The following is a 26,594-nucleotide window of genomic DNA, read 5'->3' on the forward strand; positions in this document are numbered from 1 at the left end:
AACTCTTTTTTTCTTGAATAGTTCTATTGTTTATTTGTACTCTAGTTCATTTAATTTGGATTTAATTTTAATTATGAGCTTCAACTTTTGGCTTAGGATTTGGCTTGCTGTTATTGTTTGAGGATCTTAAGTGATTCATTAAATTGCTGGATTGAGATTTCTCCAGTTTGTTGATGTAGGAGCTCAGAGATATAAATTTTCCTCTGCGTAATGCCTTTGCTGTGTCCCACAGGAGCTGGTATTATGTGCGCTTATTTTGGTTAAATGCTATAAACATTTGAATTCTGTTCTGATTTGTTCCATGACCCACTGACAGTTTAGCAATGTGTTGTGCAGTCTCCATGAGTTGGCGTTTTTCTTTGGTGGCTTTTTTGTTTTGAATTGAATTCTAATTTTCTTTCATGGTGGTCTGAAAGAATACCAGGAATGATTTCAGTATTTCTGAATTTGTACTGATTTGCATTCTGTCCTAAATGTGATCTATTTTGGAGAATGTTCCATATGCTGCTGAGAAGAATATATATCCTGGTGAAGCTGGGTGGAATATTTTGTCGGTGGTGGTTAAGTGTAAGTGAGGAACCCTATTGTTCAGTTCTAACATTTCTTTGCTAAGTTTATGGCATGCTGTTCTGTCCAGAGGTGACAGTGTTGTGTTGAAGTCTGCAACAATCAATGTGTTTGGATCTATGTTTTTACAGTCAGTAGTGTGTGATGAAGTTGGGTGCCCTGACATTTGGTATTTAGATGTTTAAGATGATTATGTCCTCCTGTAGAAGAAAGCCCTTTATTAGTATGTATTAATTGTCTTTGTCTTTTCTGAGTGCTTGGAATTTGAAATCAAATTTATGTGATACTAGTATATATGCTATATATACTAGAATGTCTGCTTTTATAGCCAAGATGTGTCTCTTGAAGGCAGACGAAAGATGGATTTTGATTTTTCATCCAACTTGTCAATTAATTGGAGAGTTAAGACCATTAATATTGAGAATTGCTACTGAGGGTTTGTTTGTTTTGTTTGTTCCTTTCATTTTATCTGTCTTCTTGAGGGCTGTGCTTTCCCGCTTGTTGCTCTAACAACCTGGTTTTCTCTTTAGAGTTCCATTCTCAGCCAATATCATGATCTTCTTGATTTTTAATATGTAGGACATCTTTAAGGACTTTCTGTAATGCTGGTTTGATGGAGATATACTGTTTCAGTTTTTCCTTGCTGTGGAAGGTTTATATTTGATCTTCGACTATGAATGAGAGTTTAACTGGGGGCAGTATTCTTGGTTGGTAGTTATTTTTCTTTAGGGTGTGGCATACCTCATTCCAGGCTCTCCTTGCTTTCATAGTCTCTGCAGAGAAATCTGGGGTGACTCTGAATGGCTTTCCGTTATATATGACTGACTTCTCCCCACTGGCAGCTTTAAGGATTCTTTCCTATGTCTCTGTTGATCCTGTATGGATTTAAATATGTTGATGAGATGACCTATTCTGCTCTGGTCTATTTAGGTTCTAAAAGCTTTTTGTATGAGGATTGGTCTATCCTTCTGGATATTGTGAAGTTCTCTGCCGGGATTCTGATAAACAAATTACCATTTATTTCCTTGTCTGGGTCAAACTCAATACTTATTAGCATTAAACTAAGTTTCCTGGTGTATCTTGGAGCTCCTGAACTGTACTCTATTGGTTTTTTGATTGATTATGAATTATTTTTCATTCCTTCTCTATAAACTCTAGACTATCTTCACTTCCACAGTTTCATTCCTCTGCATCATCTATTCTGTATTCCAGACTTTCTATTTTTTTTTTTTAATCTTGTTTCCTTCTGATTGGTCATTCTTTAGGGCTTTTATCTGTAAGGTATAGTTTTTGGTCCTGTATGGATTTCTTTAATTTATTAATTTGGACCTGAATGCTCTCTCTCCAATCTTGTAGCTGAGTGTATTTTTCCATTGTATCCTTTTCCTTCTGTTGGAGCTCATTGAGCCTTCAGCTTGTGGAGGACATGAATTCCTCTATATAACTTTGGTTAGCCCCTGGCATTTATGTTTGGCTGCCTGCATGCTTTCTATGTTTTCATTGATCATATTTGCCAGTAGTGCTTGTGGAGCATTTTGAGGACTATCCTGTAGGTTTTTCATTGACTCCTCTATTTCTGGTTTGATTTGAGTGGGGAGTCGAGATTCCCTGGCTTATCATTTTTCTTTTGTCCATATTGGAAGTATTGAAAGTCCAATAGCACACCAGAACACTATTTTAAGGCACAAACCAACCCAGGCCAGAACCCAGTAGTTGTATAAATTTTAAAAGTTCACTATCATAGGTAAATTCCTTCTCTCCCTTTTTGGATGTACAGACAAATTTAGTGCTCCCACAGAATACAATTAACACAAAAACCAGCCATGAGCCCTGCAAGTGCACTGATTTCCATTCTTCTGTATGTTAGGATAGATGATGGTAGATTGTGATTCAGGAGCTGGATTATATACCCTTGGTAATATATATATGAACTAGGAAAGAGAAGGAAAACACCAAAATGGAGACAGATTGGTAAAAGGCAAACCAATGCAACCACAATACTTGTAAAACTATATGCCATAATCCAATTGTACAACTCAGTGGGGAGGACAGGAATTGGGGAAGGGGAAAAGTAGAAGCAAAATGAGGGAAGACAAAACAAGTTTGATTAGACATGTACTCTCTGCCTTGTTTATGAAACTGTAAATCACTCTTTCCATTACTTTGACAATATAAAAGAAAACAATAAGAAAAAAGCTAATATAACAAAGAGAAAGATGCCAGGAAATATGATCCGCATATATTTGTTCTATGTACAAATGGATATGTCACAATGAAACATATCACCCATAGTGAATTTGTACTAATACAATTATACAAAGGTTAGATAGATGGATTTGTTTGTAGAATTAATTCATTCATAAGAAAACAGCACCATAAGCTACCATATTCAATTTAGAGAATGTAATTAAATAATATTAAAGAAAATTAAATTAAATGGAAAAATTAAATTAAATGCTTTATGAAAACAGCAATGGAAATGTCAGCAAACACCGGTCTTATATCCCTGACTGAGATTGGAAATGGATGTTAGCAAGAATAATTTGACATATACTGAAAACACGACTTGCTAATGCATTAAAAAAGAATGACAGGATATTGATCTAAATGTATTAGAGCCTCTTAACTGCATGTGACTTTTGAAGTAATAGAAACAAAGAACATTTTCACACAATAAACATGCATATCTGATTAGCCACTTTTGAAACTATTATGAAGGAAAATAATCCTGTGTCTTCAAATTCAACTACCTCTTAATAAATATTTACATCACCATAATGAGAAGATACATGATCAGAGATGACAATTCTATTATCGCCTATACAGACCAACCAATATAATGTGTGAGGTATTTATCCAAACCTGTAAATGACAATTTATTGTGCATTATTACAAGTAGTAAAGAACAAGATTAGAGATATATCTCTCTTCAAACTACATAAACTATTTGCCCATTCTGGGAGACATACTATCTACAATTAGAGGACAAAGGTTATGAGGCTGGAGCTGCAGAAAGTAAGGGCAGTAGGATCACAAGTTCAACTCCATACTGGGCCACAGTGCAATTTCCAAACTATCCAGTGCTACATAGAGACATCTTTCCACAATACATAACTACTTTTAAAAAGAAGTAATAGACTAGAAGTATAGGGTAGCTTATGGAGTATACATAACTTACCTACTATGCACAATACTTGGGTTCAATCTTACCACCAAAAATAAGACATTAAAGCAAAAAATTTAAGAGAACACTCTCATAACATACCTGCTGTGATAACAGTCATATGTGAAGCCTAATTGATATATGATATCTTTATTCCAAATCCTTGCCAGCCTGAAATCCTAGAAAAGTGATTCATCATGAAATGAGACCAAGTAACACAATTGATCCTGATGATAGTTTATTATCCAAACACATAAGAATTACACATGCAACCCACACCTCAACAACTCACTCTACAAAATACAGGACTGAAGCAATTTATAAACCTATCCAATGTTTTAATCTATTTTCTAGTGCATTATATATCTAATTTCCTTATATCACTTACATTTCCAAAAACTGAAAATATATACATTGACTTTTTAGTGGTCCCTGCAGTCTTTTTTCATCTAAAATAATTTCTAAGTGTTTTGTTTCTTTACATACAATGAACATTTAATTCATTTTGGACCACGTGTTTTATACACATAATTTATTTGATTTCCTCAGTGCTATATAGGAGGTGAATATATCTGAAGGGAATAAAGTAGAGGTGGAGAAAATTACTTTCTATATCATGATGGAAATAACGGTATCAAAGAGTTTAGAATGTTTCACAAAAATAAATTTCTTCCTCCTTGAAAGAAATTACCTTTGCATTATGTTATTGTTAATATCATAGTATTATACGGAACAATTAGTATTTCATAAGTAAGGTATGGAACACAATTCTCTTTTTTGACAATCTGTAACTCCTTACTTCCTTTGCAAAAGGAATTGTTGTTGTTGTGTTTTAAAAGGCTGGACTAGAGGATGTAGCTTCACAGGTCAATACTAACAATTACAACCAGAATCCATGAAGTTGAGAAAATCCATACCCTTTTCCTAGACTGACCTCATATATATCGTAAACTCCTTACACCATCAAAAGACATTGCTTCTATTCATCCATTTCCCAATACTTTGAGGACTTGTGCATATTCTGAAGTAGGGAAAAAATTCAATGTTAGTTTAAATGTAGCAAAACATCCAAATCCTCCTCATTGTCCATTTCCTAACATTTTGATACCTTGCCTGTCCATGCTGAGGGAAGAAACAAGAGTTTTATGCAATGTCAGTTTAAATATTACAAACACAGTCAAAACAAATTGCTTTAAAGTGTTAATGTCGAAGGACACAAGCTTTTCTCAGAAGATACCCCTTTTACTGAATTTTGGTTATCCATTAATTCTGAAAATCAACTGGACTTCCATGCTTGTCTTTAAAACATCACAGTGTTTCCCTTAAAATAAGCCCTACTTGTTGGGATCTGGACGATCCCTTTCTCCCCCCACGGGGAGAATGGTAACCACAAACTCTATGAAAGAGCACTCAGCCTGGCCCTCCGCCAGCGGAAGGCCAAAGGCGTGCTCACATGGACCTGCGCTAAGTTGAGGAAGGGTTGCTGATGCTTCCCCTCCCCCCAGTCCCCCCACATGTTACCAAGGGCAGAGGCGAAAAGGAAGGCATCAGGGAAACGCTGCGGTGGTGGGAAGTGTCTCAAAGACTTTAATATGGAAGGGCACTTATATAGAAGTAATGGCGGGAAAGAAAGGGGGCTGGCCAAAGGGCCAGTCATAGGCTAGGGAGCATGTCCATCAAGTGACATCACGAAACTTCCTTTGTGGGCGGGACAACCCCATCATGGTGACACGCACGTGTTCACCTCCCAAGGGGTGGAGGCCAGAAGGTGGGAGGGACTTCCATTGTCCCAAGGCTGGTGGAAGGGCAGCCTTTCCCAGGCCATAATAATCCCCAACACTACTAGCCAGATTCTGGTGGCTCACACCTGTAATCCTAAGTACTCAGCAGATAGACCACCTGAGGTTCAAGGTTAAAAGCCTACTCTGATGGGAGAGTCCATGACTCTTATTACCAAATAACTACCAAAAAAAAAAAAAAACCACAAAAGGGAGCTGTGTCCCACGTGGTGGACTGCTAACTTGAGCAGGAATGCTCATGTATAATTATCAGACCCTGAGTTTAAGACCCAGGAGCAGCAAAATACATATATACATACACACATATACACATAATACTATCAGTCTTTGCCAAATAGATCTCCCTGGCCTCAGAGAAAGCAAAAGCAAGTGGCTTAAATATTATTAATTCTTTTTTCTATTTTACACTATGAAATAGTCTATCAGTCTTAAAAATATAGGAACACTGTACATAGGTAAAATATCAGATGTTGAGTTCAACTCTTCCCCAAACCATCCTAATATTCTTAACAGACTGCTAAGTAGTGACCATCCTGCAAGAGATGTGAATGATAAGGACAAAATTGCAGGAGAGGAAAGAGAAATATTATAGAACATATATAACACTAAATAGCATAATTAATCCAAGAAAAGATCTGCTGATAGTTCACCAACAGATCAACCTGAAAAGATATAAAGACTCACAAGGTCTGCAACATGGGGAAATAAGAAAAAAAAGTGGGAGATTGGAGGAAGATGCCGGAGGAGAAACAGTGCCTTAGCTGAGCTCCCTCCAACAGCGCAGTTTTCCCACCCCAGAGAAACTTTTACCGCTAGATAGAAAGCTCAAATAAGTTCTAACAGTACAGGGATTCAGGCCAGGAAGGAAAAATCAATGAAGCTGGTCTGAAAACACAGATTCGAGCTCTGGACAGAGTCCCAACGCCGCGCCAGTGCAGGCAGCAGCACCACGCCGCGCACCCTGCGCAGCTCAACGAAGACCAGGGACAAATTCTCCAGAAGGCAGCGAACATACAGATCGCAGGCTGAGCACAGACGGGCTGAAATTGCAGAGACAGCGTGCTGGTAGACTGGCATCCCCAACCCAAATGGGCAGAAGGAACACAAGAAAGATGGCAAACAAGAAGTCTTATCCTCCACTCAAAACAAGCAGGAAGCAGATCAGGCAATCAAAGACATAGATGAGAACCCTCAAAATGCTCTATAAAGTCTACTGATAAACATGATAAATGAAAAGTTTGAATCTCTTCAGTCAATTATTCTAGAGCATTAGGAGGCAAAGCAAAAATTAATGGAGAATTTTATGGCATCCACAAATAGAAAGATAAATGAACCTCAAGTGTCAAATGCAAAGATAGCTACCCAGCTTAAAGATTTGAGAGACAACACTCAAAATCAAATTAATGAAGTTAATGAAGCAAGAAGTCCATACAGGACCTAAGAAATGACATGGAAATGATGAGGAAAGAGCAGTCAGAAGGAAAAGAGATTCGAAATCAAGTAGCTAGCCTACAGTCCCGACTAACTGAACCAGAGGATCGAATCTCAGGAGGTGAAGATTCCTTAGAATCTATGGAGAAAGATAAAAAATCAATAAAAGTCCAGTCCAATCAACAAAACAGATCACTACAGGAGATTCAAGACACAATCAGGAAGCCCAATTTAAGAATAATAGGTATTGAGGAAAACTTGGAGAAAGAAGTTAATGGGATAGGCAACCTATTTAACAAAATATTAGCTGAGAACTTCCCAATATCCAGAGGAAAGGCCTATACATGTGGGTTCTCTCTCTCTCGACTTCCTCTCGCTTGGGGGGGGGAAGGGGCTTGTCTGCCCCTTCCTGGATGGTCCTTTATCGCTCACACAGGAGCAATGGCCACAGGTAGCCTCGATGGCGTGTGGTCGCAGGGTGCCCCAAAACCGCCAAGAATGACACGGATGCGTGGGCCCCTGAAGAAAACTTCTAGGGCTTCTATTTATTCAAATGAGGAGCCTCCCAGATATACCCCAAAGGCGGGCACAAGAGAGGGGTCCCTGATTGGTCCCAAGGAGCTGTCCCTCAAATGATGTCAGACTTCCTTTGTGGGCAGAGGTCCAGCCCCCAAGGATGGGTCCCTGGGTACCCCTCCGCCATAACACATGTTCTAGCCCCAGGAACAGGGGCTTCTCTTCCTGTTAAGGACAGGAAGGTGAGGGACAGGCCGAGGTCAGCTGTGGCTCCTTAAAGGTGCAGCTGACCCCAACAATACAGATGCAAGAAGCATTTAGAACCCCAAACGAACCAGACCAGAATAGGACATCACATTGATATATAATGATCAAAACAGGTTCAGTAGAGTGCAAGGAAAAAATACTCAAAGCTGTTAGGGAGAAGAAAACAATCACATATAAAGGAAAAGCAATCAGAATTACCCTAGACTTCTCAGCAGAGACCATGAAAGCAAGGAAAGCCTGGAATGAGGTATACCAAACACTAAATGAAAATAACTACCAACCAAGAATTCTATACCCAGCCAAACTCTCATTAATAGCCGAAGGTCAAATAAAAGTCTTCCATAGTAAGGAAAAACTGAAAGAATATATCTCCACCAAACCAGCTTTGCAAAAATCCTTAAAGATGTACTATACAGGGAAAACAATCAAGAGCCCAATACAGGCAGAGAAATGAACCCTAAATAGTAAACATCAGATCAAGAAATTGGAAGAAAAAGTTTTGACAAGATAGTGACAATGAAAGGAACAAACGATCACCTCTCAATTCTATCTCTCAACATTAATGAACTTAATTCTCCAATGAAACGACATAGGCTCATAAGTTGGATCAACAATCAAGATCCATCTTTCTGTTGCCTCCAAGAGACACATCTATCCAGCAAAAGTAAACATGTTCTAAAAGTGAGAGGCTGGAATCAAATCTATCAAGCAAATGTCCCCAGTAAGCAGGCTGGAGTTGCAAACCTAGTATCAGACAAAATTGACCTCAAATTAAAAAAGGCAAGAAGAGACAAAGAGGGTTACTACATACTAGTAAAGGGATCTCTCCTACAGAAAGATATAACCATTCTAAATATCTACACCTCAAATGCAGGAGCACCCAACTTCATCAAACAAACACTACTGACTCTAAAAAACACTCATAGACCCAAACAGGTTGATAGTTGGGGACTTTAACCCTCCACTATCATCTCTGGACAGATCAACACGCCAAAAACTGAACAAAGAAACCACAGAACTAAATAATTGCATAGACCAACTAGACTTAACCAACATCTACAGAATATTCCACCCAGCAACAACAAAATACACATTCTTCTCTGCAGCACATGGAACATTTTCCAAAATAGAACACATCTTAGGACACAAAGAAAATCTGTACAAATTCAGAAGCATCAAAACCATTCCCTGCATTCTCTCAGACCACAATGGAATAAAATTAGAGCTCAACTCAAATAGACACCACAATTCATGGAGACTAAATAATACACTGCTGAACCATCAGTGGGTCATTGAAGAAATTAAAACAGAAATTCAAATGTTTATGGACTTCAACCAAGATGAGGACACAAAGTACCAGCTCTTTGGGACACAGCAAAGGCAGTACTCAGAGAAAAATTATATCTCCGAGTGCATACACCAACAAACTGGAGAAACACCAACTCAATAATTTAAGGAAGCACCTTAATCTCCTTGAAAGAGAACAAGCCAAACCCCAAGTCAATAGACGGAAGCAAATAATCAAAATCAAAATCAGAATTAAATCAATTAGAGACGAAAAGAATCGAAAGAATCAACAAAACAAAGAGTTGGTTCTTTGAAAAAATCAACAAGATAGACAGACCCCTGGCAAACCTCTCCAAAAAACGAAGGCAGCACACTCAAATAAACAAGGTAAGAGATGAAACAGGTAACATCACCACAGAAATAACCAAAATTCAGAAAATAATAAGGGACTATTTTGCAAAACTTTATGCCAACAAATTCGAGAACTTCGAAGAAATGGATGATTTCCTAGAAAAAAATCCATACCCCCTAAATCAACCATGAAGATTTAAACATTCTAAACAGACCCATATGCAGAATTGAAATAGAAACGGTAGTAAATGATCTCCCATCCAAGAAAAACCCAGGTCCAGACGGATTCACTGCAGAATTCTACAAGGCCTTCAAAACAGAACTCACACCAATATTTCTCAAACTCTTCAATGAAATTGAAAGAGAATGTTCATTACCAGACACATTCTATGAAGCTAGTATAACCCTCATCCCAAAACCAGGCAGGGACTCATCACGGAAAGAGGACTACAGAACGATTTCCATGATGAACATAGATGCAAAAATTCTCAACAAAATTCTGGCCAATTGACTTCAACAGGTCATCAAAAAATCATACACCACGATCAAACTGGAACATCCCAGGGATGCAAAATTGGTTTAATACACGTAAGTCAATTAATGTAATCCACCAAATCAACCAGAGCAAGGTAAAGAATCACATGGTTTTATCTCTGGATATGGAAAAGGCGTTCAGTAAAATCCAGCACCCATTTATGCTAAAAGCCCTGGAAAAACTGGGATTCCAGGGAACATTCTTGAATATTATCAAGGCAGTTTATGACAAACCAACAGCAAGCATAACTCTCAATGGTGAAAAACTAAAGCCATTCCCTTTAAAATCATGAACAAGGCAGGGATGTCCACTATCTCCCCTGCTCTTCAACATAGTACTAGAATTCCTAGCCAGAGAAATTAGGCAAGAAGAAAATGTAAAGGGGGTCCATACAGGAAAAGATGAAGGTAAACTTTCTCTCTTCACAGATGACATGATCCTATACCTAAAGAATCCCATAGACTCTACCCCCAAGCTGCTAGAGCTGATCCAAAACTTTAGCCAAGTTGCAGGATATAAAATAAAACTTCAAAAATCAACGGCCTTTCTCTATGCTCACGACCCGAAGACCAAGGCTGAAATCAGGAAAGCAACTCCTTTTGCAATAGCCCTCCAAAACATAAAATACCTAGGAATAACCTTAACCAAAGAAGTGAAAGACCTCTTTGATGAGAACTTTAAAAGCTTGAAAAACGAAATTCAGTCAGAACTAAGGAAATGGAAAAACCTCCCATGCTCCTGGATTGGGAGGATTAATATAATCAAAATGGCAATATTGCCACAGACTATCTACAAATTCAATGCAATACCCATTAATATCCCAACACCATTTTTTAATTTAATAGAGGAAGCAATCCAGAAATTCATGTGGAACAATAAAAGACCTAGAATAGCAAAAACAATCCTAAGCAGAAAGAACAGTGCTGGAGGAATTACAATACCCAACTTCAAGCTGTATTAAAAAGCTATAGTAATGAAAACAGCGTGGTATTGGCACCAGAACAGGCCTGAAGACCAATGGAACAGAATTGAAGACCCAGAAATGAACCCACAGAACTATGCCTACTTAATCTTTGATAAAGGAGCTAAAACAATGGTATGGAAGAAAGATAGCCTCTATAACAAATGGTGCTGGCAAAACTGGCTCAACACATACAACAAACTAAAACCAGTTCCTTATATATCACCCTGCACCAAAATCAGTTCCAAATGGATTAAAGACCTTGAAATCAAAACAGACACCCTGAAAACACTAAAGGAAGGAGTAGGAGAAACATTTGGGCACCTTGGCACAGGACAGAACTTCCTTAAAAAAGACCCAGAAAGGCTACAAATCAAAGAAAGGTTGGACAAATGGGACTGCATCAAACTGCAGAGCTTCTGCACGGCAAAGGACATAGCTCGCAAGATAAACAGAAAGCCCACAGACTGGGAGAAGATCTTTACCAGACATTCAACAGACAAAGGCCTCATCTCTAAAATATATGCAGAACTAAAAAAATTACCTTCTTCCAAAACAAAACCACAAAGAACCAATAGCCCCCTCGACAAGTGGGCTAAAGACTTACAAAGAGACTTCTCTGATGAGGAAATGAGAATGGCCAAGAGACATATGAAAAAATGCTCTACATCACTGGGCATAAAAGAAATGCGAACAGTACAAGAAATGTATCCAATGCCTAACATATGAAACTGTAACCTCTCTGAATATCAGTTCGATAATAAAAATTTGAAAAAAAGAGAAAAAAAAAAAGAAAAAGAAAAGGCAAGCACTCTCATCACTAGGCCATATCCCCAGCTCTCTTTGGAACTCTTAATAATACAAATTTTAACCACCATTTTGATATTTAATCTCCTAAATAACTTTCTTTTAAACATGAACAATTATGAATTAATTCAAACATCCAGTTGATTGTGATGAAAAGCACCATTTTTAAAGTGAATACAAATATATGATCTTTGCTATAAAGCCATGATATTTCAGAAATATTCAGTTAACACAGAAAACTACCGTTCTATTTTTTGGTTGGAAAACAGAGTTTGACATGCAACTGAAAAACAATTTTATTATTTTCTGATTCCTCTTACAAAGCTCCCACCATGTTCTCCCAGTCTCTGGAACCTCCAAATCCTGAGCTACTTTCATGAGTAATGAGGAGCATGGTAGCCCCTCTCCATAGAAGAGAGAAGCCCTCTTTCACGTTTCCCACCATATACATGACTCTGGCTCCTTGCAGAATTTTCATGTTTTCTACTATGTTCATGTTGTGAGCTGGGGTTATCATCATAATGACTGTTTCCACCATGGGTCCTGGGTAGTTCTCCTATAGTTGGTGCATTATGGCAATCCCCTGAAAGATCAAAGAAGAAATCACATAATAGTGACAATGCTTTTGTATCATATGATGATTTTTAAGTATCACATGTTTGGGAATAGTTAATTTTGACTTGCTGAAACACCACTGAAATTCTAAAGGTTCATTTTGACTCTGTGATTCATACACATTCATGTAGTATGTTGTAACAATTTTCCTTAATATAACACTGTCTGAGATACCTTATTTAGCATTAAGATTAGAGTGATCCAAACAATGCAAAGAGGATCCTAGGTGATATTTTTCACTTCTTGGTTACAAATGTAATGCTGTAATTTATATGTCAACAGTGGACTTTCTTACCAAAGCCATCATATGCATCGCCATATAAACCTCCTCTGAAACGATGATTTCTGTCATATCTCCCATCATAGCCACCATGGTCACTAAATGTAAACATAGGCAATAATTAATGCAGCTTTAACCTTTTGAGTAATATATTTAATAGAATATGAGACCTTGAGTACACACATAAAGAACACAAACCATTTTGAAGTGTGTGGCACACAGATAAAAATGATATTCCTCTTCCTCTCTCTGGTTAGAGTCTGCTGACTTATATGTTGTTTATAAATAATGTCGTTCTTCCCAGAGATTTAAGTGCATGTTATATGTAAAATGTACTGTACTGGTACTTAACAGTGAGCTCATAATAGAACCATATAAAAAATCCTTATGAAAATTAATGTCTGGATTTATATTGGCATGACAAAAAGTACATGGCACAATACTGGCAGTGTTGATCATTCTTGATATTAAGGAAACAAATATCTTTTTCTATGAAAAAAAGAATATGTAATAACTATATCCATTAGAGATGGGTTCTTATCTCAAACTGTAACAACCATAGTCATTGTATCCATATTCTCTAGGTGCTGCAGCAAAACCCATGATGTCTGCAGAACTTTGGTGGTCTCCTCTTGAATAATATAAAGTTGAAAGTTGTAAATAACAACTGTTAACTTCCAGAAAAGAAAAAAACAAACTAGGAAAGGGATTCCAATGAAAAAATGGACAAAAGAAATGCTTAGACATTACTCCAAATCAAATCAATCAATGCCTCAAAAGCATATGAAAATATTCACAGTACAACTAAAGCAAAACAAAGTACACTTCAGAAGATTCATGACTGTGATAATGACCATGATGCTGCTGCAATACTGACAGAAATGTAACTAGAACATGCTTTGTAAAAATGGTGACCACCCCTGAAAACACTAAAGGAAGGAGTAGGAGAAACACTTGGGCTCCTGGGCACAGGACAAAACTTCCTTTAAAAAGACCCAGAAAGGCTACAAATCAAAGAAAGGTTGGACAAATGGGACTGCATCAAACTGCAGAGCTTCTGCACGGCAAAGGACATAGCTCGCAAGATAAACAGAAAGCCCACAGACTGGGAGAACATCTTTACCGGACATTCAACAGACAAAGGCCTCATCTCTAAAATATATGCAGAACTAAAAATATTACCTTCTTCCAAAACAAAACCACAAAGAACCAATAGCCCCCTCGTCAAGTGGGCTAAAGACTTACAAAGAGACTTCTCTGATGAGGAAATGAGAATGGCCAAGAGACATATGAAAAAATGCTCTACATCACTGGCCATAAAATAAATGCAAATCAAAACAACACTGAGATTCCATCTCACTCCAGTAAGAAAGTCCTTTATCAAGAAAACTAACAAGGGCTGGGGATATGGCCTAGTGGCTAGAGTGCCTGCCTCGTATTCATGAGGCCCTGGTTTCAATTCCCCAGCACCACATATACAGAAAATACCCAGAAGTGGCGCTGTGGCTCAAGTGGCAGAGTGCTATCCTTGAGCAAAAAGAAGCCAGGGACAGTGCTCAGGCCCTGAGTCCAAGCCCCAGGACTGCTCCCCCCCCCAAAGAAAAGAAAGTTAAAAAAAAAGAAAGAAAGAAAACTAACAATAACAATTGTTGGAGGGGATGTTGCCAAAAGGGAACCCTACTTCATTGTTGGTGGGAATGTAAACTGGTTCAGCCACTCTGGAAAGCAGTATGGAGATTCCTCAGAAGGCTAAATATAAAACTCCCCTATGACCCAGCAGCCCCACTTTTGGGTATCTATCCAAAAGACCACAAACAAAATCACAGTAATGCCACCAGCACAACAATGTTCATCGCAGCACAATTTGTCATAGCTAGAATCTGGAACCAACCCAGATGCCCCTCAGTAGACGAATGCATCACGAAAATATGGTATGCATACACAATGGAATTTTATGCCTCTATCAGAAAGAATGACATTGTTCCATTTGTAAGGAAATGAAAGGACTTGGAAAAAGTTATACTAAGTGAAGTGAGCCAGACCCAAAGAAACATGGACTCTATGGTCTCCCTTATTGGGAATAATTTGTACAGGTTTAGGCAAGTCATAGCAGAGCATCACAAGGCCCAATAGCTGTATCCTTATGAACACCTAAGATGATGCTAAGTGAAATGAACTCCATGTTATGGAAACAACTGTTATATCACAGTTGTAACTACTTTCAATGTCCCATCTGTATCTGTAGCTTCTATTATTGATGATGTTCTTGTATCCCCTTCCTGTGGCTGTATCTACACTATCTCTGTAATCTTATCTGAGTATATTGAAAACCGTGTATACTGGTATTGGAAGCAGGAAATTGAAAGGGAATACCAAATTTGAGAGACACAGGGTAAAAAAAAGACAAACAACTACAAAAGCAATACTTGCAAAACTTTGGTGTAAGTGAACTGAACACCACGGCGGGGGGGGGGGGGGGAAGGGGAGGAAGGAGCGGGTATGAGGGACAAGGTAACAAACAGTACAATAAATGTATCCAATACCTAACGTATGAAACTGTAACCTCTCTGTACATCAGTTTGATAATAAAAATTTGAAAAAAAATGGTGACCACATGCTATTTTAAAAATGTTATCTTTATGGACTATCAATTCTTTTTCTGCATATTTAAGACAACTGAAAATAAGTGCTCATAACACACACACACAGACACACACACTTCATTGTTGAAACATCCCAAGCATATGACAAGATATGTATTATATAGATACAATTAAGTCTTACTAATCCATTAAGAGCTGGGTTATGCCTTAATGTCAATAAATCTTGTGATTCTATGATATACAAAAGGTAACATGAATAATCAAGTAGTGTTTGATTCAATTAGCATCAAAACTCCAATGAGGACAAGTAATTGGTTAAATGGTTGGCAAATTTGGTGGAGAGTTCTGGCTGTGGAACAGAAAATCATCTTATACAATGCCATATAAACTACACTATATATTCAAAAGCCAACCTCAGAAGATGCCACCTGTTTTATCTTATTTACCTATCGTTAGTAGAATACACATCTCTCCAGGATGCAGAGTCATCTCTCTGGAAAGAGACAGGCTTTCTTTGTGGCCTAACTACATACTTCTCTTTCCATGTGGCAAAGGACCTGTAATGTAAAAATAATTACATAAAAAAAATCATGTTCAGAATTTATGAAAGAAACTAATTAAGCTCTGCTATATACTGTCCCAAGTGTTTTTGATGTGTTCCATAAGATGGCACTTATTCCTGTCTTTTAAATATTAATTCCTAAATCTAATATAATTTTATATAATTCCTAAATCAATGATAGTCGAGAGGCTGAACCAATATTGGAAGACCTTACATTCCCTCAATCTGTATCAAAAGATTTTTACAATAGTTTTTTCCTCATCTACATGTTGTTAGGAATATTATATACAATATGTACAGCTGTTACCTATTCATTTATACACATACATACACATACCCACACAGAAAATATACTCACTATATCTCACCTCCCATAGTTTGTCAACCAAGTGCCTTGTATAGACATGTATCTCCCCCTTCACTTATCATTTGTGCCCATTACTTCTTACAAAACAAGACATTCTTCATAAGCAAAGAGGAATGTACTGCCACTACAGCTACCCTTCTCTTCTAATACTCAAATATTATTATCATTCTGGTTAAAACATTTGATAGCTGCTCACAAAACAAAGTTTGTTTATGTTCTTATCAAAATGGTCACCTATGTTTTTCAAAGTACCATTTAAAACCTCACCAAGCTAATGACCTTGAGGCTTGATGCAAAATTAACTTTCAAAAAATAAAAGAACAAAACTTCACCATATGCTTAGAGACCTTACCCTTGCTTATTTAAATGAGCAAACTTCTTTTAGAATAGCTGTGAATGCCTTATTACTATAGCAACGACATTAACAAATGTAGGAATGCTTTTTGTTTTAAAAATGTGGTCACATTCCAATAAGCCTCATAAGCTTAAAGTATATTACCAGGAAAATCCAGTTAGTACATCTCCTCTGACATACAACCACAGTGTCATATAGAGAATAGCTTAGTATATCCATGTTATGGTGTGATGGTATTCTGTGGTTTGTTGTACTGCCTTTGGACACATGAGAACACCATTCAGATAAAGGTGGTCCAGAAAAATAAAATCAAAACTCAAAGCTCAAAGTTCAGTTTCTTTCAAGCTAATGTAAAATGAAAAAATATATTGTCTGTATAGTAGGGAATATCCTAGTGAGGAACTTATGTTAGAATGATGCTGACTATACTACTAGCCTTCCATGTAGACATACATTTTTCTTTAGGCATTTCCTTTTCTTTAAAATGAGATTTAAACTTTACATTTTACTTGACATAGTTCTTCTGTTTTCCTTTGAAAGTTACCTCCATTGCTTTTAAAACTACTGTTAGGTTAGACATAGGCCCTTTAATATCACACAGCATATCTTTTAGGCAACATTCTCTATGCTGCTGCTCATTTGTAACTCCTTACTTTCTACAATTTACCAGAAGTCCATGGTTGAAAAGCTCTTAAAATTTTTGGTCTTACAATTCTTTCAAAAGCAGTGCCTCAGGCAGAGCAAAAAAATATTCACCTACATGCCTAAAACTAATGCTTGATCATAAAAACTAAGAAAATTTCAGAAATTTTTTACTGGTCATTTTTTCTGATGATTTTTTTCTGGGACAGTCCTGGCACTTGAACTCATGGCCTGAACACTGTCCCTGTCTTCCTTTTTCTCAAGGTTAGCACTCTACCACTTGAGCCACAGAGCCACTTGCAGCATATTTAAGTACTCTACCACTAAGCCACATTCCTAGCCTCTTATTTTTTGTTTTGTTATATGTAGTAACAAAGTATAACAGCAAAAAGCAATAATACAATGGCCAGCACCCAAACTGTGTAGTGACTTAAGTGCTACCTAACTTGAAAATTACATTCATTTCTCAGCATTTACCTATTTTCCCAAAAAATGAAGTTTTTTTTACTTTTTACATGCAAAATCCTGCAATATGTACATTCTCATTTTTGACTCCATATTATGCTTGTAGAGTAACATACTCATATTTTATGATTACATTGTTTCCTAGGGGATGTTATCAATATCATTTGAAAGTTCACGGATGATGTATAAACACAGCTATGTGTATCTTCTGTCTGTATTCTAACATGTATCTTTTTTTTTTTTTTTTTTTTGCCAGTCCGGGCTTGGACTCAAGGCCTGAGCACTGTCCGTGGCTTCTTTTTGCTCAAGGCTAGCACTCTGCCACTTGAGTCACAGCGCCACTTCTGGCCATTTTCTGTATATGTGGTGCTGGGGAATCGAACCCAGGGCCTCATGTATATGAAGCAGGCATTCTTGCCACTAGGCCATATCCCCAGCTCCTAACATGTATCTTTTTAATATATCCTGTATATACTATGAAGTGTATGTTTCCCACAATCATGTATGAATAAAAATCCTTATTTGCTAACTTCTGTTCCTGATTCCTAGAGGTAAGCTATTTAGATAAATGTTTCATCACGTTATGTAAATGTGCTGGTTGTTTACCTATTTTGCATATAATATAAAATTGACAATAAAGTGCTTTCCAACCATTTCAAGTCAAACACCGTTACTAATAGCAGAACTAAAATACTGTACCTTAAATTTATGTCTTCTGGGGCTGGGGATATAGCCTAGTGGCAAGAGTGCCTGCCTCGGATACACGAGGCCCTAGGTTCGGTTCCCCAGCACCACATATACAGAAAACGGCCAGAAGCGGCGCTGTGGCTCAAGTGGCGGAGTGCTAGCCTTGAGCAAAAGGAAGCCAGGGACAGTGCTCAGGCCCTGAGTCCAAGGCCCAGGACTGGCAAAAAAAAAAAAAAAAAAAAAAAAAATTATGTCTTCCAAAGTATTAGCTATCATTTAAACTTTTTACTGGTAACTATTTACATATAAAGTTATTTTATTTCTTTGGTTCAATTTGGATTCTTAGAACTCAACATTTTCAGTTTTGCTACTGTATTCCTTTGAGGCTTTCCTTGAATTCTGTCCTCAAATATTTTCAAACTATGTCTAGGTATATTGTGAGACTTTAAAAATATGATCACTATGATGTATTATTTGTAGGCTTCACATTACCTAGTAAATTGCATTTTGGGATTCACATGCAACTAAAAATGTTTTACCACTTCTAGATTTCCTTTCATGGTCTCTGATTTTACTTGAAATATCATGTAAGCCTACAATGATCTCTTTTCTGGTAATGACAAATGTTTCACATTATGGTTCTCCTGCAACATTTGTTCTAATTATTACATTCATTGAGACAATTCTTGGTAATACAAAATGGACCTTCCATACTCTCATATTCTTACTATTTTTATGTCATCAATATCAACAAAGTACATGTTACGTATTAATATGATCCTGCAAACACAACTTGTAATTTTCACACTGCAATATAGAAAGGTAGTTAGCAGGCTTTAAGAGGAAGATTTCATGGAGGTTAAGAAATCTCACATGCCCTAGGAAAAGAAACTTAATTACCAGAGAATGCTCTTAGTAATTTTAGAGAACTGAAAGGTATACACATCTCATGATGGTAACTGAATATTACACCTATCATTGGAAGACCTGATTTATAGGATTTAAACCTGTAATCATTATTTATGTCTACTGAATCCCAAAGTATATCCAAGAGGAAAGCAAAAGGCATCCATTAAGATGCGCACACCAATGCACCAGCAGTTTTGTTTCTTATGCTGAAACCAGTTACTTCAAGATAGCATTAACTCATTCATAAGAAACAAATTTCACCACATAAAAATTCTCTTTTTCTAGGCTTGTTATACCTTGCTCTCAAAGTCTACACTGATTTGTCCTGGAGCAGAATGATTACATCTTTTAGGAGAAGGACCACCACTTCTAGAAAATGGACTTCTGGTAAATGGTAGGTGCCTAGAAGAACTCAAGGTGAAATTAAGACTATGTCTCCCATCATCTGTATTGAACACAGAATCTCACTTAAGGGCTGGGAATATGGCCTACTGGCAAGAATGCTTGCCTCGTATACATGAAGCCCTGGGTTCAATTCCCCAGCACCACATATACAGAAAATACCCAGAAGTGGCACTGTGGCTCAAGTGTCAGAGTGCTAGCCTTGAGCAAAAGAAGCCAGAGACAGTGCTCATGCCCTGAATCCAAGCCCCAGGACTGGCAAAAAAAAAAAAAAAAAAATAGAACTCCAGAATCTCAGTTAAGTACCATCAACTTTAACCACTATTCTTTCATTTTTATTCAAAATATTAAAATTCCCATGTAGCCTTAAGTTATAAGGCATCATCAAACTCAGAACATTCTGAAATATCTATTCTTTTCTTACATTCATTTTTGTTTCAAGACCACAATTAGAACTTGGTAGCTGATGCATTGTCTCATTGGCTGTGTGCTACAAAATGAACGATGCTAACTCCAGCACCTACAATTACCTTTCATTATGCCAACTACAAGTAATAAAAATGGCATATAGAAAAAAATTCCAAATGCCACTCTTGGTAAACAAAAGATATGTGGAACCCTCAAGACACATTTGAAGTCATGTGGAGAGAACTGGACAGTAATGAAGCAAAATTTTATCACTTTGAATGTTTAAAATTCAGAGAATATTGAATTCCCTTATGAGCAATACTTAAACTTCCTCCTAAGACATCTAAGATGTTCCTAAGTCTAAGCACTTTGATAGTATTGTAAGAATGACATTTGTCATAAAAATATTTTTAATTCATAATTGTCTTGAGGGAAAACAGTACAAATGGCAGAGCACCATACAATTTTAGTAAAATATTGAGTGCCTTTACTCATTCCATAAACTTTCCACTTTAAAAGTCTCATCCTTCAACCTTAAATACACATGGGAGGAAAAGGACCATTCTGAACAATATTTAAAAATAACTTGCTGGGCTGGGGATATGGCCTAGTGGCAAGAGTGCCTGCCTCATATACATGAGGCCCTGGGTTCGATTCCCCAGCACCACATATACAGAAAATGGCCAGAAGTGGCGCTGTGGCTCAAGTGGCAGAGTTCTAGCCTTGAGCAAAAAGAAGCCAGGGACAGTGCTCAGGCCCTGAGTCCAAGCCCCAGGACTGGCCAAAAAAAAAAAAAAAAAAAAAAAAAAAAAAAAAAAATAACTTGCTACATGAACTTACTGACTTTCAATCCTCTGTTTTCATATGGATACTTTAAATCACTACCGAAGTGCCTTTCACAGGAAGAGTGGCCTCTCACTCCTCCATGTGCTCCTCTTCCATAGCTCTGACTTCGTTTCACTTTATTTCTTGAAAGAACTGGTCTTCTCCCTCTATGACGACTGTCAGAAAAGGATTTGCCTGCTGGCTCTACTTTAATTACTTTTCCATCCAAACGCTGAAAAAAATCAGTATTTTTCCATCAATAATACCATCTAATTTGCCTTAAGATTTAAGTCTATGCCTTACATCTTATCTCAGATATAATAAGGTATTAAGTCAATATCTTAAATCATCAAGTGTCTTCCTTCAAGTGGAAGGTATTCATTTGTTCACTCTAGATAAAAACACCTAGAGTACTTGTGTTTACTCAGATATGCATTCCAATAACTGTATACAGCGTAACACAAAGTAAGAACTGGTTCAATTGTAAGTTGGAGGAAAGGTTAAAATATTAGTTTGCAGAGACAATTATCTGTTCTTTTGCCGAAAACTAGAGCAAAACAAGTAAATGCTAAAAATTACTCAATTATCAAATTTTTTATATACTTAATCAAACCAGGAGCCAAATGCCATATTTAGTTTCCTTTAAATATCATCATCATGGACATAAAAGATAGCAAAGAACATATTGTCAGAAACCATGCACTGACATACTGGAAAAAAAATTGAAATTACTGAAGACAGTTGAAAAATGAACAAGTATATTACATAGTAAGCATAAGTGCAGGTGATAATGAGAGAAGAAAATATTTAGGAAATTCATCAGTATTTTAAAGGTAATCCTTATTATAAAGCAGGCACAAAGTAGTATCTTTTAAGAATGAAGAGCAAAGGTGAAAATAGAGAATGGTACATTGAGCAAAGCTTAAAGAAGAGAACCAGAAAAAGATACCAAAATTACGTAAGAGGGATAAAAAGAAACTAAAAATTCCAGAACACAGAGTGAGTGCAAGGTTTATAAAAGTCAAAATCTTATATCAATGAAGATATTTAAAGCCAACTGATGATGCCTTACACTTCTGTTCTTGCTTACACATGAGACTGGAGATCTTAGAACAGCTATTGAAATCACCATTTAACTAGAAAAAATTGGGCCTGACAGCTTGGGTCAAATAGAGCTGCATTTTGAGCTAAAAGTGGAGAAGCAGGAGCTTGAGGACCTGAGTTCAAATCTTGCATTGCAACCAAAAACCAAAAGGGGCTAGACAGACAGTAAGTATCTCTAGAATTAAAGCTCATGGAAGACATAGTATCTTCAGGACAAAAGTAGGTACTCATTTATCACTACTGTAAAATCAATAATCAAGAAAATGTCTTCACTAAAATCACTCTGCAAGATGAATTCAAAGAATTGCCGAGGGAAAGAATTCATCACTTTGGCTACATGAATTTCCCCTCTAACAAGAAGTTATTGTGTAAGTGAATTTAAATCTTGTTCCAACAATGAAAACAATTTTTCATAGTATCTGTTTAGCAAGCATAAATCTAGAGCCCAAACTACAAGATCACAAAAAGTAGTAAACAAACAAAAGAAGTCCTGTTATAAGTTATAATAGATTTTATTTCTTTTTGTTGATGTTGTCCTTTCATTCTTCTTTCTCTTTTCCATGGCCCCTTGTTTTAATTTTGTAGCTTTTATTTTGGTTTGAAGACAATAACACAAATCCTTAAGCATGCTAGGGTGACTTAGCATGACCTTTACGCATGAGCCATACCTCTAACACCTGGCCTTTTGCTGGTTTGGTTGAGATGGAGTCTCATGTTCTTGGAACTACCAGGCTCCAGATTTCACCCACTTAAGTAGCTAGCATTACAGGAATAACTCACCAATGTTCTACAAGTTTTACTTGTTTGAAAGCTAACATACTCTTCCAGGCCAAACTATAACAGGAATATGAAACAACTTCCATTCCCAAGATTTCATTTGTGCTCCTACTAGGACTTGAAGTCAGGACTTCTAAGCTGTTGCTCAACATTTTCTATAGTGTAGTGCTCCAACCCATACACTATTACTGGCTTTTTTTTTCTTGCTACATGATAAAGGTGTCTTGCTTTTATTTGCTTAGGTGTCTAACACATTGATCTGAAGATCTCAACTGCCTAAGTGCATAGTGTTTTTAGCACAAACCATACCTACATGGCTCACAGCCATTTCTGAGTAAGTTACAACATAAAAATCAAGGGTTCTAGTGGCCATCATGTCACCTTAGAAACAGCACGAAAGAAAATACAACAAAATGATAAAGTTATGAACAGAAGTAGGATGTTATTAAAGCTGCTTACTTTTCCATCCATCTCTTTGACTGCCCTCTGCGCATCTGCAGGCTTTCAAAAGTAATAAAACAAATCCTCTAGACCTCTTGGTTTTCCCATGCTTCAGCAATGTAACTTAAACATACAGACACCATTTTAATTTATGTGAAAATAAAAGATCATGCACACTTAAAAATATTACAATGGCCACAGCACTTCAAATTTTCTTCAAATCACAAAAATTTACAATTTTATTTTGATTGCTATTTCCAGTGTCACCATCAAAAGCCTTTCAACTGATTGTATAACATCTTATTTCATATCCTACCTCCACAACATATTTGTTATTTTGATTTTCAGTGCTAGAGATGCATAGTTTCAGAGTATCAAACAGAGGCATTTTATATTAGCCATTTGAAAGATATTATTCAATATATTCAATAGGTATTTACCTACACAGAGACTAAGAATTACCTTCCACTATGTGTCCAAATTCGCAAAAGATCCTTTCAAGATCCTTTTCTCTGGTCTCAGCACTAAGGCCTCCTACAAATACTTTCCTAGGGTGATGTGATTCCATACTCTTGCTGTGAGTGGACAAAAAATAATCATAACCATTCATGTTTATACTGCGCTTAACATTCAAGTCAGAGAATCTGACAGTGAGTCCTTAGTATTATTTCAAGCAACAAAATCTAGTACATAAAGCAGACGTATTATTGGCCTATTGGGTAACAGTAGCAAATTTCATGCAATTCCGATAAATTTATTTAATGTAAATATGACTTTAATATTTAATGTATGGGCTGTCACTTTTTTTTTGCCAGTCCTGGGGCTTGGACTCAGGGCCTGAGCGCTGTCCCTGGCTTCTTTTTGCTCAAGGCTAGCACTCTGCCACTTGAGCCACAGCGCCCCTTCTGGCCATTTTCTGTATATGTGGTGCTGGGGAATCGAACCCAGGGCCTCATGTATATGAGGCAGGCACTCTTGCCACTAGGCCATACCCCCAGCCCGGGCTGTCACTTTTTTACATATTTCATTAAAATATGGTATATACTTGTGTGGTACAACAAACAATAGATTTTGTCAATTAAAGCAGCAATTACATATACACTATTCACATATTTAATGTCATAATCAGAATCCATGATACCTATTGTATTCACACTGTAAAATATAACTAATTCCCTATAAACTATATTTTATCCCCAGTGCTGGGGCTTGGAGTCAGGGCCTGAGCACTGTCCCTGGCTTCACTATGCTCAAGGCTCACACTCTACCACTTCAGCCACAGTGACATGTCCTTCTTTTTCTGTTTATGTGGTAGTGAGGAAGGTTACAGCAGGCTTCATGAAGGCAAGGCAAACACTCCATGGCAAAGCCATATTCACAGCCCTGCCTATCAATTTTTAAAAGTGATATTCTTAAACTCTAAAAAGGTACAGAAAGGGAAATATTAGTAGTGGAACCTATGTAACAGTTATCTTGTAAGGTTTTTAAGATGAACACACATATCAAGTGCTTTCAAATGCTTTTCCTCTGTACCCAATTATCATAGTCACTATTAAAAAGTTCTTCCACCTCAGTGTTTTTCTTGCCAAATTTTAAGCTTGCTAAAATGGTGAGTTGTGGTGCAAGATAATTTTTGCCATTAGTTGACCAAATGCCAACTGTGAAGATCTTCCTTGCCAACGTCAGTATAGAGTGGCTAGATTAGCTGAGAAAATTAAAGCAAATGTCCAAAATTTCAGACATTTCCATGAGATGGGTCATTTTGCCCATATCAAATTAGCAGTGCCATTTGGTATGTTCAGTGTTCGTTTATATTCCAAGAGGGAGAATAATCTATGGAGGCATAACTAAGGTGGAAGGGGTTTTATTTACAATGGATTTCATTTATTTATTTATTTATTTATTTATTTATTTATTTATTTATTTATTTCTTTATTTATTTATTTATTTATGCCAGTCCTGGGGCTTGGACTCAGGGCCTGAGCACTGTCCCTGGCTTCTTTTTGCTCAAGGCTAGCACTCTGCCACTTGAGCCACAGCGCCACTTCTGGCCATTTTCTGTATATGTGGTGCTGGGAATCAAACCCAGGGACTCATATATATGAGGCAGGGTACTCTTGCCACTAGGCCATACCCCAGCCCCTTACAAAAGAATTTTATTGACAACCTAAAACCTGGAACCAGGGCTGGGGATATAGCCTAGTGGCAAGAGTGCCTGCCTCGGATACACGAGGCCCTAGGTTATTGGTATTTTTCTTGATATAGGACATTCTTATTGGATGAGATGGAATCTCAATGTTGTTTTGATTTGCATTTCTTTTATGGCCAGTGATGTAGAGCACTTTTTCATATGTCTCTTGGCCATTCTCATTTCCTCATCAGAGAAGTCTCTTTGTAAGTCTGTAGCCCACTGGTTGAGAGGGCTATTGGTTCTTTGCAGTTTTATTTTGAGGAAAGTAATTTTTTTAGTTCTGCATACATTTTAGATATGAGGCCTTTGTCCATTGTATGGCTGATAAAGATCTTTTCCCAATATGTGGGCTTTCTGTTTATCTTGCGAGCTATGTCCTTTGCCCTGCAGAAGCTCTGCAGTTTCAAGCAGTTGCATTTGTCCATCCTTTCTTTGATTTGTAGCTTTTCTAGGTCTTTGTTAAGGAAGTTCTGTCCTGTGCCAAGGAGCCCAAGTGTTTCTCCCACTCCTTCTTTTAGTGATTTCTGGTTTTCTGTTTTGATTTTGAGGATTTAGATCCATTTGGAATTGATTTTGGTGCAGGGTGATATATAAAGACCTACTTTTCATTTGTTGCATGCGTTGAACCAGTTTTGACAGCACCATTTGTTAAAGAGGCTATCTTTCTTCCAGAGTATTGTTTTTTAGCTCCTTTATCAAAAATTAAGTAGGGATAGTTTCTGTGGGTTCATTTCTGGGACTTCAATTCTGTTCTGTGGTCTTCAGGCCTGTTCTGGTGCCAATACCAAGCTGTTTTTATTACTATAGCTTTATAATACAGCTTGAAATTTGGTATTGTAATTCTTCCAGCACCATTCTTTCTTCTTACAATTGTTTTTGCTATTCTGGGTCTTTTATTGTTTCATATGAATTTCTGGATTGCTTCCACTATTTCATTAAAAAATGGTTTTGGGATATTAATGGGTATTTAATTGAACATGTAGATTGCCTTTGGCAATATTGCCATTTTGATTATTTTTAATCCTTCCAATCCAGGAGCATGGGATGTTTTTCCATTTACTTAGTTCTACCATAATTTCATTTTTCATGTTTTAAAGTTCTCATCATGGAGGTCTTTCACTTCTTTGGTTAAGGTTATTCCTAGGTATTTTATGTTTTTTGAGGCTATTGCATAAAGAGTTGCTCTCCTGATTTCAGCCTCCGCATATGGGTCATTACCATATAGATAGGCATTGATTTTCAAGGGTTTATTCTATATCCTGCAACTTTGCCAAAGT

The 26,594-nt window shown here is 37.1% G+C and overlaps 1 protein-coding gene across 1 annotated transcript; it reads right to left on the reverse strand.

Annotated features, from left to right (window-relative positions):
• Positions 1–12,058: 12,058 nt before the first annotated feature.
• Positions 12,059–17,144, reverse strand: LOC125344611 (RNA-binding motif protein, X chromosome-like). The gene is made up of 4 exons (XM_048337065.1): positions 17,134–17,144; positions 15,629–15,739; positions 12,595–12,677; positions 12,059–12,267 (listed from the first exon to the last, which is right to left on the reverse strand). Exons 1-4 carry the CDS (start codon positions 17,142–17,144, stop codon positions 12,059–12,061), a joined length of 414 nt encoding a protein of 137 aa, XP_048193022.1.
• Between the last annotated feature and the right edge of the window lie 9,450 nt (positions 17,145–26,594).

This window comes from Perognathus longimembris, unplaced genomic scaffold, assembly GCF_023159225.1.
Source record: "Perognathus longimembris pacificus isolate PPM17 unplaced genomic scaffold, ASM2315922v1 HiC_scaffold_168, whole genome shotgun sequence".
In the NCBI taxonomy this organism is placed as follows: Eukaryota; Metazoa; Chordata; class Mammalia; order Rodentia; family Heteromyidae; genus Perognathus; species Perognathus longimembris.